This window comes from Saprolegnia diclina, assembly GCF_000281045.1.
Source record: "Saprolegnia diclina VS20 unplaced genomic scaffold supercont1.17, whole genome shotgun sequence".
NCBI lineage: Eukaryota > Oomycota > Saprolegniomycetes > Saprolegniales > Saprolegniaceae > Saprolegnia > Saprolegnia diclina.
The window spans coordinates 459,109-475,418 of NW_008246084.1; the positions used below are offsets into that span (position 1 = coordinate 459,109).

Sequence of the window (16,310 nt, forward strand, 5' to 3'; positions counted from 1 at the left end):
CACGCATCAAATACCCCAGAGTCCCGACTTCGGACTAAGTTGTCAAGTCTTATAGCTTGTTAGCACATCGCCGCCTCCTTCCTCTTCGCAAGAGCTTCGAGAGTTGTTGCTGCCAGCTGGCCCGTCCTACTTGTATGTGGCGTCCCATTCGATTACACCATCGCACCGATACCCCGCGTTGGCACCGAGGAGCCACCAAGCTCGATGGTGGTTGCTTGCGAGCCATGTCGACTGCAAGAGCCCGCGCGACGAGGTTGAGAATGTGCATAGCGCTCTGTACAGATGCTCGATTTCATTCTTCTTAGTCTTCGTAGAGCTTTTTGATTCGCTTGTACTCCTTTGTATATTGGCTCTCGACGAGCGACGCGTCGCGGAACGTCGGCCACTCGGGGAATTCGGCGAGGAGCACGTTCGGGTTGTAGCTCAGCAGAAGGCGGATCCCTTGGCTAATGTCGTTGAGCGTACGCGCGAGGTCGATGTGGTCCTTGTCCAAAAACATCTTTTGCAGCTCGTGGAGCTCGTAGGACGACCGGAGAAAGAGGATCGCAATGTCTTCGATCGATGACGTTGTTTTGCGCTTGAGGAGCGAGTCGCACGTGTCGGCCACGAGCTTGTGGATGCGCATGAGCACAATGTGGTCGTGCGCGACGAGCTCCAAGGCGTCCGAGAGCGTCTCGAGCGCCGCGTGCAGCACCGTGCCGGCGTTCACGGACGGGTTGTCGGCAAAGAGGTCTTCGAGCGTCGCCGCCGCCTTCTCCACGTCCTCCAGCGACGTCTCGGCCGTATCGGCGGTCGGCGGCGCGGCCGAGAAGGCGTCGCCGCGCCCGCAGAGTGCGCACTGGCACCCAAAGCCAAACTGCTTTTGGAGCTGCGCCTGCCGCCGACCGCGGCTTTGCTCGCGTGGGTAAATGTACGAGATCATGAGCTGGTCGCCTTTGGGAATGAAGCGCGCGGCGCGGACTTCCGAGACGCCGAGCGACGTGAGGGGCGTAAACTTGACGCAGTTCGGGTTGCAGTCATGGTTGAACATGGCTGTGTGGAGGAAGACGCCGCTCGTGAACGCATTGCACTGCATGCCAAGGATCACTTGAAGCCACTTGTCAAACTCACCGCTGCGCTTGTGGTTGCTCAGCACGGACTGGAGCGGGTTCGTGTACTGGGCGTGGGCCGCGCTCAAGAGCGGCGACGGCAAGTCGGTCAAGCGCACGGGGTGCAATGGCGCCATGTTGGCAGCAATCTCGTCGGCGTCGTCGCAGCGCAGAATCTGGTCGACGGTCGCCACAAGCAACGCGTCGCGGTCGTCGACGTCGGGCCACTGCACGTACGCGCGTTCGCGCAGCAAGAGCGTGCCCGCAGGAATGTCGCACGCCGCATAGTAGCCGCGGCCACCGCCAAACTCGACCGAGTTGTCGCGAAACTCCATCGGGCCCATAAAGTCGGGTGCCATATGCGCCCAGAGCGACGGCGTGTACTGCGACGGCGTCACGACCATCGGCGCCGCCGTCGCCGGGTCGGGTGTGAACTGCAGGTGGACCTCCGTGCTCGTCGTGGTCGTTGCCTCGTGCTCGCCGTACTCGTCGTCGCTGCTGTCGTCGTCAAAGAGCCCAAAGGCCTTTTGCACGCTGTCGCTACTCGGCGCCGCCATCGCCGCCAAGCCCAAAAATGAAATCGGTGGATATCTCGGACATCCGGATAATACACGGTGTATCCGAATTCTAGTCACGGAAGATCGCAACTTTGACTTCACCCTGCGCAAGCATTTCCACTGAACAACCGACTACACACGCTACGCAGAAACACCGCGAGATATTGCCTGCACCGACCTAATGTCCCAGTGAACCCACATGGATCAACCGCACGCCAAGAGCGATACGAGGATCCAGCCAGCACACGGCTTTGCACAAACCAGAAGCTCTCCGTTTGCTTGCTATTTGTCATTGGCGTGCCTTTGCATTTGGTTGCCAAGTGGGACGATCGCACGCTCTTCGTGTAACCAGAATTCCAAAGCGAGCTCCACAGTCCGAGAGCTCGTCGCCAAGGCACCAACGTGCGGGTGACGGCGGCCGTGGAAGTACTGAGCGCCGAGCGACGACCGTGAGAAAGAGCCAGAGACAAACCGCCTCAACATTATAAAGCGACGTCAAAGCCACAAGTAACTAGAGGTACAAAAGCCCACCGCCTGTGCAGGCACGGCCCGGCTAGCGAGTCTGGAGACACTGGAGACTGCGACAGCATGGTCATTGCAGCACAAAGACGACTCCAAACAGATACGAGTAGCAAGTGAGTACTTGGAGCTTAGCTCGTTAGGTCGCACGCGGTGAAGAGCACGCAGCTGAGCTTTGCAATGTCGGCCATGAGCGACGCGACCGTGCCGTTCGTACCAGCGCCCGCGCCCTTGAGCACAATTGCCTCAGGGAACCACTCGGTCGTCACGGCAAACAAGCTCTCGGTCCCTAAACACCCATGAGCTTGCCGACGTAACAACTGGTCCGTCCGACATTGCAAGCGGTGAAAGCTCGACCGGCGATCGTAGAGCTCGAGCCCGACGTGGATGGTGCCGGCCGCATCCAGGCGCCCCGTGTACATGAGGACGCTATTTGCCGCTCTCGAGTCGTTGAGCTGCGCTTCGAAGGCTACCTTATACATTAGACCGCGCCAAGACTAAGGACATTCAAGTATGTCCTGGGTACGACAGATACCCGCGTCGAGCTGTGGCAAGCCAGCAAAGAACGCTGAGAGCGATAGGTTTTGCATGCTGGGTGGCGTCAAATCTTGGACAAACACCGACGCCATGTTGGTCGTGTGGCCAAGCTCGCGCGCGAGGATGAGCATCTTGCGTGCTGCGACGCGGCCCTATGCGCGGTGAGCGTTCACAACAAGCAAAGCAAGTCGCACCGAGAGGTCGTCGCGCGGGTCGGCTTCCGTGAGCCCATTTTCATAAGCCGACACCACGGCCTCGCTGAACGGGCTTCCGCTACGCCATTGCGTACCGTGAGTACGCTGTAGAGTGTGGGCGATGACGTACCGGTGCAACGCGTCCATGATGAAGGCGATGGCGTCGCTGAAGCGACACTCGACGCCGTGGATGTCGTCACCGGTCGCCTTGACACGGTTGAGCGTCGGGAGGATTGGGATTCCGCTCCCAACTGTAGCTTCGTACGACACCAGACGACTGCGCTTTGGCGGACGGTCAAAGACGAGACGCGCGTACGTCTCGTTGTAGGCGCCGGCCAAGTGGTGTCGATTGGCAAGGACAAGGCCAAAGCCCGCCTTCCGCGCCAAGACGAGGTCTTTCCAGTGGCTGCCGTGTCCAGCGCAGTCGACGACAATGTATCGATCGCAAGCGCCAAAGGCAAGCATCGTCATGACGACGTCGCTCAAGCTGGTTGCGTGGCCAACGTCGCTGGTCTCGTCGTCGTCTTCGAGCGACGCCGCCTCAAAGCCGTTGGTCGATAACGTCTGCGCCTGGCTCCATGAAAAGCCCGTTGGCTGCTGGAGAAAGCCGCCCGTCTTGGAGTCGCCGACGGCCACGACGTAGAGATAGCCGCCGCAAAAGTCGATGCGCCGGTCGGCTTCGTGCGCTGCGATCGCCGCCACGAGGCTGCGAGGTACGACGCCATGGCCGACGATCACGAGCCCGACCTTTCGTGCGTCACAGAGCGTTTGGCCTGGGTGCGGGTGCTGGGCGTAGAGGTGCATCTGAAGCCACAAGGCCGTCAGAGTGACCACGACCGCCGCCGGCCACCACGCCATGTCAAAGATTTGTGTTGGTGGATCTATCCGCATATAAGCTCCTGCATCCGGATGATATGATTCCCTCGTGTCCTAGACGCATCTTGAGCCTCGACGGGCACCGCCATGGTGTGCTTGTAGTATCTACCAGCAGTGCGAGGACCATAGAACAACACATTGAAGGAGTGAGGGACCGCAGGATGTTCCGAGCGGGGCGAAGACTAGTGGTATAGATCAAGACGGCAGCAGAGTTCTGTTTCAGCAAGAGCGTCCACGCAGACCCCTCGAGGCTAGTGACAGAACCGTATGCGCGGTGCTAGTACCCAACGGAGCATACTAACTAATCTTGCAACACTGTTGTGCTTCTACGCACGTCGCGACATTCCACATGAGAATGATTTTGCGTTGGCAGCACTTACGGTAGGCTGCATCACAGCGCCCGTTTGACTCTACGCTCCGTGTCCTTCCGTATCGTACCAGCCTTGTTTCCCTCACGGAACTAGGACCACGACGGCCTGTGTGGCCGACCCCTACGCTTGGCGAGCCTCGCGACCGATTGATTTGCTGCACGGCCAAATCTTGGCAAGTTCTGCAACCCATTCACGTTTTTGTAAGGTTGGAGACAAAGGTGGCTTAGCCAGTATCTGCCTGGCTTCAAGCGAGGCTTACGGGGCGTGTCGAGCGCCCCCCCGCGAGCCACCTGCTACAATTGCATATCACGGTCACGGTCGGTACATCACGGTCTCCGTGCCTGCTACGTTAATTGGGTCGTCTATTATGCCTGCTACGTAGTACTAGCGAATCTAGCGTCTAACGTGTTTGCCGTTGCACACTGTTGTCGAATCGTCGTCCGACAAGAGTGGGACCAAGAGCTCCACGTCGACATCCTTGGCCAAGATCTTCTTCCTTCTTCCTCTTCTCGTGGCCAACGATATGGGCAGCGTCCATGCCATAAGAACGCAGCGCTCGGCCAGCGCTTCGAAAATGCAGCTTTGCCATCGACGTCGACGCGACGCGGCGCGCGGATTGGCCCTCGTCCCGCAACCCTTCGGGCTTAGTATTCGAGGTCTGATAGCTCAATTTTAATACGTAGGCATATAAACACCAAACTATTTTTAAAGAAAGATTTTATTCGAGAATGGCGCGCGCTGATTGGTCCACAGTGGCATTTGATGCAGCAGGTCCATTCGCACACGGACGAGCCAGGACGATGATGCGGACGGCGCTGGCCCTGCAGCGCATGCGGAGGGTGCTGCGGACGACCATGACCCCGCGCCGCGCCAAGGACTTCATTCCGGCGGCCATGACGTGGCGCCGCAGCGTGCTTTCCATTGCGCTCTATCTATCGCTTGCGTTCTACGCCAGCGGCGCGAGCGACGGTGCCCACGGCCGCCAGCTTTTGCAGCGCTTGGATCAGTCGTGCGACGTCGACGACGAGTGCCAGGCGCTAGGCCATCGCTTTGGCTGTGTCGAACATGCCTGTGTCGAGCAAGGCCTCTTCCCGCTGCAGGCTACCGACATCTATGGCACAATTGGCGCCTTCCTCTGCGTCATCGTCTCGTCCGGTAGGTCATCGTGGCCTCTCGTTGCCATTATAGAGCCGTGCACTAGGCGGCGGGCTTGGCGGCGGCGGTCTCCTCGTGCCACTCTACATCATCGTCCTGGGGATGACGTCCCACGACGCGATTCCGCTCTCCAAGGCCACAATATTTGGCAGCGCGATTGCGAGCATGTTGTTGAACTCACGCAAGACGCACCCGCTCGACCCCGACCGGTACAGATGCGTTTGTCGATACAAGCGTCGTATGTTGCTGCGTTAGACAACTCATCGACTACGAAGTCGTCGTGATGATGGAGCCCATGACCCTCGCGGGCACGATCATCGGCGTGCATATGAACAAAATGTGTCCCGAGTGGCTCATCACGGTCCTCCTCGTATGGCTTCTCTCCAGCACGAGTCTGCGCATGATCACGAAAGGCAAGTCCGTTTGGAGGGCGGAAGCTGCCAAAGAGAAGGCGCTTCTGGCATCGGTCGTTGCTCATTGGCAGTCGTTGGTCGCAGCGCGCCGCTTTGGCGCCGCCGTCGTTGTCGCTGCTCGCAAATGGCGTGCGCTCAAGGCACTCAAGGCGCTCGAAGCTGAGGCCACAGCTGTTGCCTTGTCGATCAAAGACCACTCGATCACAATCAACCTCCAGGAAGCCGACGAGGCAACCACGGCCTCGTCCGACGACGACGACACGATCAACGACGCGTACGATGACGACCACGCGTCACTCCTCGGACGCGCAACGACGACCAAGAAAGCCCATCTCTCGCTCTCGAGCTTACTCGCTTTTCGGAAGTTTGTGCCGTGGGGCGACCTCACGATCCTCTTCTTCGCATGGTTTGGTCTTCTCCTCTTCTCGATGCTCAAGGGCGGTCATGGCGCGCCCAGCGTCATTGGTCTCGATTGCGGCAGGTAATCTCGGTCAGAATCGGAGATGTCATGATGACATGTCCATCGTAGCGCCGCGTACTGGCTGCTCACGACGCTCTCCCTGCCATTCTTTGTCGGCGTCACGGCCATCTTTGGCCTCAAGATCGCCGCACGCCACGAAGCGCTGCAGGCGTTTGGCTACAAGTACGTCGAAGGCGACATTGTGTGGACGAAGCGGACCACCGTGCTGTACCCGGCGCTGTGCACCGTCGCAGGCGTCGCCGCCGGGCTCCTCGGCATCGGCGGCGGCATGGTCAAGGGACCGCTCTTGCTCGAAATTGGGCTGCACCCGCAAGTCGCGTCGGCCTCGTCGTCGACCATGATTCTCTTTACATCGTCGGCCACGACGCTGCAGGTACCGATCGTATCCGCGTTCAGACACATAGAAGCGTGTATGCAATAGTTTATCGTGCTCGGGATGCTGCCGATCGAGCGTGCGCTCTGGTATGGCGTCGTCGGCTTTGCTGGCGGCGTTGTGGGCCAACTCGGGCTGAGCTACCTCATCAAGAAGTACCGCAAGACGGCCTTTGTCCTCTTTATGGTCGCCGCTGTGATCGCCGTGAGTGGCGCCGTCATGGGCGTCCTCGGTCTCCGCGGCGTGGTTGTGCATGGCTTTGGCGGGTTCCGGTCCCTCTGTCAAGCGTAAACGCTGAAATCTTATACGACCCAATTTACGATAAGATCTGGGTTGATACTACGAGGTATGTTTAGTCTATGGGACATCCTGCGTCTGTACACGGCGGCTACGGAAAGAGGGCTTGGAGGTACCCGCCGTCGGGTCGCGGCACCTCGGCCGTCGACGCGTTGCCTTGCAGCCATGCCTACTTTGCACTGAGCCTCTCGATAGGATACAGCCACGACCACAGCACCTCGATACTTGCTTCGATCGTGGCAAAGGTGTGGCTGGGCAAATATGCAATCGGTCCAATCGCTGGCACCACCCACAGATCCACGTGGCGCGCGTCCAGCACGAGGCGACCGTCGCCAGTTGTCGGCAACCGCGCGAGCGTTGCGAGTATTCGCTGCTTGCGGAGACTGTGGTCGAGAAGGTCTACTCGCCCATGAGGATCCCGCAGCAGCATTCCATTGACCGTGGAGGAGCGCGTGTGCGACAAGGTGCGCGTCGACGGCGGCGTCGGCCTGCGTGTACATCCATTTCATGAAGCCTGTTTCGACGAGGCGCTTTAGCGGGTCGTAGAAGACGCCGTTCTTGCGCAGCTGCGCGTCGGCCGTCTCGATCGCGTCGTCAAGAAGCCGGTGTCCGACCTTGAGCGCCGCGACCTTTTGCTGGAGAATGTCCATTTCGGCGAGGCGCTGGGCGCGATCTGCTGTCTCTCGCTCTTTGGCTTCCTGCGCTGCGACCGCCGCCTCGACGAGCTTGGCGACGCCGTCGGCTTCGACCCGCTTCTTGACGTGCAAGTCGCTCTACCCATTGTCGATTGAAATGCGCTGTGTGGGATGCGCGATGGGTACGAGGTAGAGAGAGATGTGGTGGAGCTCGGTTTCGCGCTCGACCTCGGCCCGCGCTTGCTGCAGCGTCTTGTTGACGAGGACATTGAGGAGCGGCTGGACCTCGGCGTCAAAGTTGAAGAGGCCGTCTTCTTCGAGAATCTGAACATGGTCGAGGTGAGGCAAATGGAGTCGATGAACGACGGCACCTCGGTCGAGGTGTCGATGCCTGTCTTCTTGAGCGCAAACGGCTTCTTGTGCTTGTCGTTGCGGAGAAAGGCGTCGGTCTGCGTCTGCACGTCCAAGCTCTCGATCGTTGGCGTCTGCTCGACCAAGAAGGCGGTCAAGTCGACCGGAATGTCTACGCTGCGCGTGGGCGCGTGCAGGCGTGTTGTCATGAACGTACAAGTGTTGAGGGATGTTGGTGGCTCGTAGATCGAGTTCTTCTTGACAGGCATGGTCGGCGTAGGGGCCATTGGCGCCGGCGGCGCTGCGTCACGCTTGAGATGGATCGAGTTCTGTGGGCAAAAAAGCATGGACGCATGAGTACTTCCAAGTACGCGACGAGCGAGTACGTACGGCAGCGGCGTACACGCTGCCACGTGCGACGCGCGGGTCGTTCATGATGTTGAAGACCGTGCTACACAAGCCATACCGTATTGGCACGAGGTAGCATGGCAGCATGGTGGCATGTACTTGCTCGGCTTCTTCTCGCGGTACTTGGACCGCGTTGTCTGCACTGGCCGCGGCTTGGCGGCGAATGAGTACTGGACATCGTCCATGGTCGTCGTCCTCCTCGTAGCAACCGGCTCGATGGGCGTGGTCGTCGCACCTCGCTGCCGACCTCGCCAAGCGCCGTTTCGATGAAACGCAGGTGGCACGGTATCCGGCTTTCCGGATACGGATGGGAAAATCCACCGGCTTGGCGCCATCTCGACGCCATGCGCTTCACCTCACTTGCACGCTCTACGCGAGCTCGTTGCTGGCGGAGATCACAGAGAGGTACTAGGACCGCTTCTTGTAGAGGGTGCGCATGGCGATGGGCTTGGTCGCGCCGTCGTTAGCTCGCGGCTGGGCTGCCCTGCTCAATACTGTGACAACGCATACTCTCAAGATTAGATAAATAGAAAATTCGAAACCCAATATCTCAGAAAGGATTATATACCTCTAAGATTCAATATACCGCAGGTTGTTATGATCCTCGGCTTAGATTCGTGCCCATACTGGGTCCATGCTGTGGGATATTTGATGCTTCGAAAGACTTCAGTGTTCGAATCGCGAGCTACGATGGTCGACGCAGCGAGACCGGCGACGAAGTCGGACGTCAACATCTGGGCGGCGACGGTCGCCAACGACTATGCAACCGTTGAGCGTCTCCTTCGCGATGGCGTCGCAGCGAACGAGCGCAACTCGCTCGGTGAGACCGCGCTGCACCTCGCGGGTACGGCCGGCCACGCCGTTCGACGCTCACTGCGATGACCGTAGCCTCGCGCGGGTACGACGACCTCCTGAGCCTCTTGCTGCGCCACGGCGGTAGTCCGCATCTGCACGACAAGGTATGCCTGCGAGGCCATTGCTTCGATCGCCGCATCGTGCCGCATAGGAGTCGGGCTACACGCCATTGCATCGGAGCCTCCTCCACGACCACATCAACAGTACTGCGATGCCATCACGTTCGTAGCGTGTGTTTATGCTCTACGCTAGCCTCCTTGCTCTTGCTCAACGCCGGCGCGCACTTGACGGTCGAAGAAAGCAGCGCGGTCGTCGATCACGATGGCCTAGCGCCCATGGACCTCCTCTCGACCAAGCTCAGCGCGACGTACCCGCATCAGTTGGCTTCTGCGCGGGGTGGTGAAATCTACACATTTGGCAAAGTCGACTTCCAGGTACCTCGTATGTGACGCGCCGTCGTCGCATCACAGCGCGTCGTAGCTCGGGTACCACCTGCCGCACGGCGACGAGCAAGTGATGCCACGCCGGGTCAAGTTGCCACCGCAGACGGACATTGTCCAGGTCGCCGCCGCGCGCTACCACACGCTGGTCGTCTCGTCGTCCGGCGACTGCTTCTCGTGGGGGTTTGGAAAAGGCGGTCGGCTCGGCACCGGCACCGAGTTCAAGTAAGCTTCCAGTGTCATTCCACTGGATGTTACAGTGTCTTGGTAGCTGCATCCACCCAGTGCCCGTGCATTTTCCGCAGCGCGCCGTGCTCAAGGTGGCTGCCGGCGAAAACCACTCGCTCGCGCTCACCACCGGCGGCCAAGTCGACACTGCGACCACTACGTTCGTATGGCCTCATGCGAGCGTTGTGTAGCTCTTTTCGTGGGGCTCCAACAGCTTTGGCCAGGTAAATTGACAACTTGTCTGCATTCGTGACCGCTGCGTAGCTCGGGTTCCCGCTGAAACTCACGTCGGCCGCGAGTCGGCTCTCGCCCAAGCGCATCGATGCCTTCAAAGGCGTCGTCGTCGTCGATATCGCCGCGTCGTCCGTCCACTCGGTCGCCCTCACCGAGTCGGGTCATGTGTTTACGTGGGGCAGCAACAAGAAAGGGCAGCTCGGCCGCAAGGTGCAAATCTGTGATGGGACGGTCGTATTGATACATTGATAGGACGGGTTTGGGACCGATCAAGGCTTTTCGTCGCCCAAGCGCGTCGACGCGCTATTGCCCAATCATGCGCACTCGGCGGTGCTCGGCGACGTCACGCACGTTGCCGCCGTCAAGGTCCTACTACGTCGCGTCATGACGACAAGTTGTCTGAAGTTTGTGCGCAGGTGGCCGTGTCGTGCAACCACACGTGCGTCGTCCTCAACGTCGAGAAGGAAACGTCCGCGATTGTGCAAGGCCAAGTGTGGCAGTGGGGCTACAACGCCTACTTTCCGTCCCAAGTCTTGCTGCGGCACGTCGCCAAGGAGAGCCGGCTCCGGCAGCACCACCACAACCTCTGGGTCCCGCGCTGCCAGCAGCACGCGATCAGCATCGCCGACATCTCGTGCGCGGCGCAACACTCGATCGGTCTCAGCACGGCCGGCAATGTCTACACGTGGGGCCATGGCCCCGGCGTCCAAACCCCGAGCATCAACTACGTCCAACTCGCCCACCGCGCGGTGAGCGTCTGTGCCGCCAAAGAGCACTGCGCCGTCGTATTGGCGACCGGCGATGTGTACACGTGGGGCTGCGGCTCTCTCGGTCAAATCTGCGCGCGTCTCTTCGTTCAGCACTCAATGGACGGTGTAGGTCACGAAGGCCGCAACTGGCAGCCCGTGCCGAAGCGCGTGCCAAGGCTCAAGCGCGCGTCCGCCGTCGCCGCCGGGCCCCAGCACACGGTGGTTCTTGTGGCGCCCGACCGCCCGCAACTGGTGCCACCGGCAAACGAGGAGCTGCCGACACTGGCGTCGCTCTGTGAACAGTCGCTCGCGGCCCAGCTCTCGCTCGAGACGGTTGTCAAGACGTACAACCACGCCGACGCGATTTACGCCACGGCGCTCGTGAGCGTCTGCAACGAGTTTGCGCGGCGCAACTTTGACGCAGTGCTCGACATGGCCAAGGACCTCGAAGAGTTTCCCATTTACCTCGACGAAGAGACCGCGCCGAGGGCGAGTGCAGCCGACGCCTTGACACCGCGCGCGCCAAGCAAGTCGATGCGCATGCCAGGCGCGACCATGGCACCGCATGAAGTCGAGAAGCGTCTCCGTACGCTCGGCAAGCGGCTGCGACAGATCGACGACCTCGAGAAACTGGCTACCTGGACCGACGCCCAAGCGGAAAAGTTGGCCCGCAAGCCGTTCATTCTCGACGAGATCGACATACTGGAGCGCCACTTGGAGAAGGTCCGGGCGACGCCTCCGCCACCACCACCCGTCGCGTCGCCAGAGATCACCGTCGCGGATGCCTCCGAGATCCCGGACGTCGTCGATACGAGGCCAGTGGCCTATGCCCCGTCGCCCGAGGTTGTCATTGTGGATCCGGTGCCAACGCTCAAGGGCAAGCGAGAGTCACCAAGAGAAAAGGCGTCCAAAGCCCATCACCCGACAGAGATGGCGGCTCGCAAGCCAACAAAAGAAGCTCGCAAGACAGAGCCAAAGGCCAAGAAGACCAAAACCAAGTTTGTGCCACTCGATACGTTCTTGTTGTCGACGCCGGCGCCGCCTCCGATGCCCAAGGCCGTCGTGGCTCCCGTGTGGAACAGCCCACCACAGCATCGACCTATCAATGCACCGAGTACTCCCGCCGCCAAGAGCGGCCCGACGTTTGCGCTCGAGGCCTTTGTAAAGACCAAAGGACCCAAAAAACCGGCGCCCAAGCAGCAGTCGCCCATGTGGGGGGCAGTACCAGCGCCTGTCGCCGTGCCGTCGCTCACGGCCATCCAGGTACTCCCAATGTCCGAGCAATCTTATATCTATATTGTACGTAGAGCTCGCAAGTTGTCGAAGTGACGCAAACGTGGAACCTCAAAGAAAACTCGTGGGGCCTCTGTCAAGAGGAGAACGTCAAGCTCGAGGACGTCCAGACGCTCGCCCTCATCGAGAAGCTGCTCGCCGAAGACGCTGCGGCCTTGGCCGCCATGCAACAACAACATCAACCTCGACCCAAGACGACCAGTACCCACCGATCCAAGACCAAGGCGAATGCATTTCGAACGAGTAAGAAGGCTAGTACGTCGACGCAAGCGGCCTAGTTGTCGTCGCTGGACGCTTGCGCCGCGAGGGCTTCCATGGACGTCCGGACGACCTTGATGAACGCGTCGCGCTGCTGCACTTCGTACGAGTTTTGCTTTTGAGTCTGGTCGTCGACCTTGTAATAGAGCGTGACCATGAGCGCATTCTTCTTCATGCACGTCATGCGCGCAATGTGGCTCAGAGGGTGGCAGCTGCGGACGCTCGTGACGCCTTCGTAGACCTTGTCGGGTCGGAGCACGAGAATGTGGTCCTCGGCGAGCACCACGTGCCGCGGCACCATCGCGGTCGCGCCGCCTTTGACCTTCTTCTTGTAGCATGAAAAGAGCGGCGACGACACCAGCGGCAGCAACTGGTGCATACGCAGCTGCATGCCCTTCTTCAAACCGCTCACGCCGCCCTTCTCGATGACATGCTCGACGATCGCCACGCTGCCATCGCCTTCGTCATCCCCGCCGTCCGCCGCGCCCACAAAGTCATCGGCCTCTTCGTCCTCGTCGTCGTCAATCGAAAAGACGGCTTCCGTCGCGGTCGATGGCGCAGGCTTCTTGCTGCTCGGCGAAATCATTACGGGCGGCGACGTCGGGGCGTTGCTCATGGTCGCCGATGCTTCAAGGGGCCCGATCGTCGCTGCGATCGACGTCGCTGCCTTCTTGACGTACGTGACCGGGTTCAAGGCCGAGTCGCGCTTCACCGCCGCGTCCACGACCGACCGCATCGAGTTCATGCTCGGCATGTTGAGCTCGTTCAAGTGCAGATGCGCCTTGGCGTCCGAGAGCTTGCCGCCGAGGTCCATCGACTCTTTTTTCTTCATCATCCAGTTCTTACTGTCCTTGAAGGCTCCCGACATGAGCGACGAGCCCGGCACGGCGTTGAGGGTCTTGCCACTCACGGCCGTCAGCGTCTTCCCGCTGTCCTTGAGCGCGCTTGTCATCGATGAAAAGTACGACGAGGACGACGGGGACGTCACGCTGTCGGACGGCGTCGTCGACTTGGTGCGCGCGCGACCATCCGGCCCAAACCGACCGAGGCACACGCCGCCTTCGCTGCGCTGAATATGCTCGTTCTCTTCGTCCGAGAGCAGTGACGCCGACGACGCGCTCCGCCCTTTGGCCTGCAGCGTCTGCCACTGCTGGCACAGCGTGCACGACGCTGCGTCGTGGTCGCACAGGTCCGAGAGCGAGAAGAGGCGTGACTTGGCCAAATACCGGTGCGCCGACGCGTACCCGCCCTAGCACTCTATAAGAGGTGTATACGCACAAAAAGCCTCGTACGTCGATGATGCTCACGTACGGAAACCCGCGCTTGGTGAGGAACATGACGGCGTCGTTGACCTGGGCCGCGTCCTTGGCCACCATGTCGGCCACGTCGCTCTTGGAGAGGTTGAGGTCCTTGACCATGCTGCTCGCGTAGCGCGAGTGACCGTGGCCCATGATGCAGATGTGCACCGAGCTCTTCATCGGCTGGAGCGTCGCCATGACTGCATCAAACGCCGACGGGTCCATGAGCGACTCCGAGTTGAAGTGAAACGACGTCGGGATCTGGCCGTGCGCAAGGTAATCGTGCGGTCGGCAGTCGATGATAAAGTACCGAATCTAGGCCCAAATATCAATCTTTCAATACATATAGTGTCGTGACGTGTACCTTTTCCGTGCACGCGGATTTGAAGCCGCGAAAGACGGACGGAATCACTTCACAGACCGAGATCGTCATGCAAAAGTACGTCGACGGCGTCTCGAGGTGGAAGCTGTCGCTGCGCGAACCCTCTTCGCTCTTGCCCGTGATGCTCGACTTGAGCTGCGACGCTTGCGCCATGAGCTTGGTGTTGATCGATGACAGCTGCGTCAGCGAGAATTTGCTGCTGCTGCTGTTGGTCGGTGTCACTGTCGTCTTGCTCTGGACCTCGAGCTGCTCCTTGCTGCTCGTGCGCGGCGGCTTGGGGCTCGTCACCGACGAGCTCGAGTTTGTGCGCGTGAACGACGCGCTCTTCGTCTCGTCCGCTGCCGTCACGCCCATGCCCGCGTCGCAGAGCTTGGTGCAGAACGAAAACGGCGTCTTCTCGATGAGCTCGTGGACGTTCTGGAGCAGCGTCGTGTGGCGACTCAATGTCTCGACAAACAGCTGCACCATGCAGCTGCGCAAGTTCGGCCCGTTGGTCAAGCTCAAGAGGCGCTTCTTGGAGCCGAGGATCGCACTCAGGAGCACAAACACCATGACGATCGACGGATACGTCGAGCTTGCGTTCACGACGACGCAGTCCCAGACGCGCGACGCCACGTCCAAGTCGATCGCCGTCGTGTGGTCGTGGCCCTCGAGGAGGGACGCAAGCCATTGGTCGGGCACCAACCCCGGCTCCGACCACGATGGATACGTGTGGTCGAGGTGCAACGCAATCGTCGGGTCATGGTACAAGAGCAGCAACTTGAGGAGCGGCCGCCGCGCCAGCGCCACGTGCGACAGCGGCACGTGCGACAGCAGATGCGGGAAGAGGCGCAGCGTGACCATGTCCATGATGCCAAAGAGGTCGTGGCGCAGCGGGTCGGCGCCGCCGAGAACAATGAGCGGCGCAAATGCCATTGCGAGGCCAGGCGTATAGGCGATCGCGTGCTTCTCGCACTCGTTCAAGATGAGCGCCTCGACGTGGTCGGTGAGCGAGAGCCGCGCCGAGTCGGGCGACACGCCGTCCTTCTCGAGGCCCTTGCAGAACGCTGCGTCTGCAAAGAGGAGCGAGCACACGGCCTGCGCGTCGCGACGAATGAGTTCGGACGCACCGAGCGCGACCGTCTTGGTCTCGAGCGGCGGTGCCTAGGAGCAGGGGCGTGAGCGCCGGTAGAGTGCCGAAGGTGGCTACCTCGAGAAGGGTGCCCCACGCTTGCAAGCGCTCCTCGACAGGGATCTTGTTGAGCGATCGGTAATGAGCACGCAGTTCATCTAGACGGATAGGATGGAGGATGCAGGAGAATTGGTAGAGAGGATCATGTACCGTTCGCAGGGACCTTGGCGCCATCTTGGCTCGAGTAGGCCGAGACGGACGAGGCACCTATGACAAGGCCGAGAGCGATAAGGCATGGCTTCAAGGCGACCGTGCACATACCCACAGGACTTGTAAAGACCTCGAACGACGTGTGGCGCGACCCCGTGTTGGTTTCAATCGGTGGAGGAGCCGCCTTGTTGGACTGTGGTGGCGTTGGCGGCTTGCCTTCGGGGGCAGCGGGCGACGGCGGGATGCCAGAGAACGATGACGTTGGTGTCGGCTGCTTTGACTCGGCTTTTGGCTGCGAGTGCGCTGGCGTCGGCGGCTTGGAGCTTGTCGCTGTCGCTGTAGGCGCAGGGATCAAGAACGGGTTGCCCGAGCTTGTGCTGGACGCCTCGGGTGCAACCGAGGCCGGCGGCGTCGGCTGCTTCACAGTCACGGCGGGGGCCGGCGGCGGCGACGAGAAGTCCGCATCCGTTTTGGCAACGATGGTCGCATCCGAGACGGGGACAACGGGCGCCGGCGCTTCCGGCTCGTCGTCCAAGGAGAAGGTGGCGTCGGTATCGGCCGCTGCCTTGGAAGGAACTGCCAGTGGGCTATCGAACGAGAACGAGTCGGAGGACGGACCATCGAACTTGGGCACGCCCGACTCGGGCGACGTCGGCTTGGCGTCGAGCCACGAGAGAAAGTCGGACGGGTCAGACGTGATCGCGGCCGTCGTCGGCGACAGCGCGTCCGGCGCTGTTGCCTTGACGTCGCCGAGGCCGAGCTCATCGAGGCCGAGCTCGTCGAGGGAGTAGGTCGAGGTCGGGGCCGCGTTCGTCGACGAGCTGCCGAGGAGGTCGCTGCAGTCGCCAAAGATGTCGTCGAGGCTCGACATGCTTCGTCGTCCGCTCCTTGCTTGTGGAGTCGGCAGCTCGAAACTGTCGTTATCCGGACAAGTCCGAGAAAAGCGCACCTAATTTCAGATCCAGGTGCGGATTCTGTCCAGTGTCAATGACACACG

At 60.6% G+C, this 16,310-nt stretch overlaps 6 protein-coding genes across 6 annotated transcripts; 2 read left to right on the forward strand and 4 right to left on the reverse strand.

Moving 5' to 3' along the window:
* Positions 1-215: 215 nt before the first annotated feature.
* Positions 216-1,656, reverse strand: SDRG_06366 (hypothetical protein). Its single transcript, XM_008612145.1, has one exon. It carries the CDS (start codon positions 1,643-1,645, stop codon positions 302-304), a length of 1,344 nt encoding a protein of 447 aa, XP_008610367.1. The 5' UTR covers positions 1,646-1,656; the 3' UTR covers positions 216-301.
* Positions 1,657-2,195: 539 nt separating this feature from the next.
* SDRG_06367 (hypothetical protein) lies at positions 2,196-3,764 on the reverse strand. Its single transcript, XM_008612146.1, has 5 exons — positions 3,026-3,764; positions 2,896-2,974; positions 2,700-2,853; positions 2,499-2,633; positions 2,196-2,453 (listed from the first exon to the last, which is right to left on the reverse strand). Exons 1-5 carry the CDS (start codon positions 3,751-3,753, stop codon positions 2,296-2,298), a joined length of 1,254 nt encoding a protein of 417 aa, XP_008610368.1. The 5' UTR covers positions 3,754-3,764; the 3' UTR covers positions 2,196-2,295.
* Positions 3,765-4,906: 1,142 nt separating this feature from the next.
* On the forward strand, positions 4,907-6,931 carry SDRG_06368 (hypothetical protein). The gene is made up of 5 exons (XM_008612147.1): positions 4,907-5,297; positions 5,344-5,506; positions 5,553-6,191; positions 6,240-6,564; positions 6,613-6,931. Exons 1-5 carry the CDS (start codon positions 4,943-4,945, stop codon positions 6,853-6,855), a joined length of 1,725 nt encoding a protein of 574 aa, XP_008610369.1. The 5' UTR covers positions 4,907-4,942; the 3' UTR covers positions 6,856-6,931.
* Positions 6,872-8,523, reverse strand: SDRG_06369 (hypothetical protein). The gene is made up of 8 exons (XM_008612148.1): positions 8,355-8,523; positions 8,238-8,298; positions 8,065-8,176; positions 7,868-8,019; positions 7,683-7,820; positions 7,301-7,634; positions 7,079-7,260; positions 6,872-7,030 (listed from the first exon to the last, which is right to left on the reverse strand). The coding sequence occupies exons 1-8, from the start codon at positions 8,438-8,440 to the stop codon at positions 6,953-6,955; spliced, it is 1,143 nt and encodes a 380-aa protein (XP_008610370.1). The 5' UTR covers positions 8,441-8,523; the 3' UTR covers positions 6,872-6,952.
* Positions 8,524-8,896: 373 nt separating this feature from the next.
* Positions 8,897-12,479, forward strand: SDRG_06370 (hypothetical protein). The gene is made up of 12 exons (XM_008612149.1): positions 8,897-9,099; positions 9,144-9,214; positions 9,262-9,313; positions 9,363-9,544; positions 9,591-9,775; positions 9,822-9,918; positions 9,970-10,002; positions 10,043-10,222; positions 10,265-10,378; positions 10,429-10,843; positions 10,892-12,024; positions 12,069-12,479. Exons 1-12 carry the CDS (start codon positions 8,907-8,909, stop codon positions 12,330-12,332), a joined length of 2,919 nt encoding a protein of 972 aa, XP_008610371.1. The 5' UTR covers positions 8,897-8,906; the 3' UTR covers positions 12,333-12,479.
* Positions 12,329-16,184, reverse strand: SDRG_06371 (hypothetical protein; the record flags this gene model as incomplete). Its single annotated transcript, XM_008612150.1, has 6 exons — positions 12,329-13,561; positions 13,605-13,925; positions 13,975-15,135; positions 15,182-15,261; positions 15,314-15,370; positions 15,425-16,184. 6 exons carry the CDS (start codon positions 16,182-16,184, stop codon positions 12,329-12,331), a joined length of 3,612 nt encoding a protein of 1,203 aa, XP_008610372.1.
* Between the last annotated feature and the right edge of the window lie 126 nt (positions 16,185-16,310).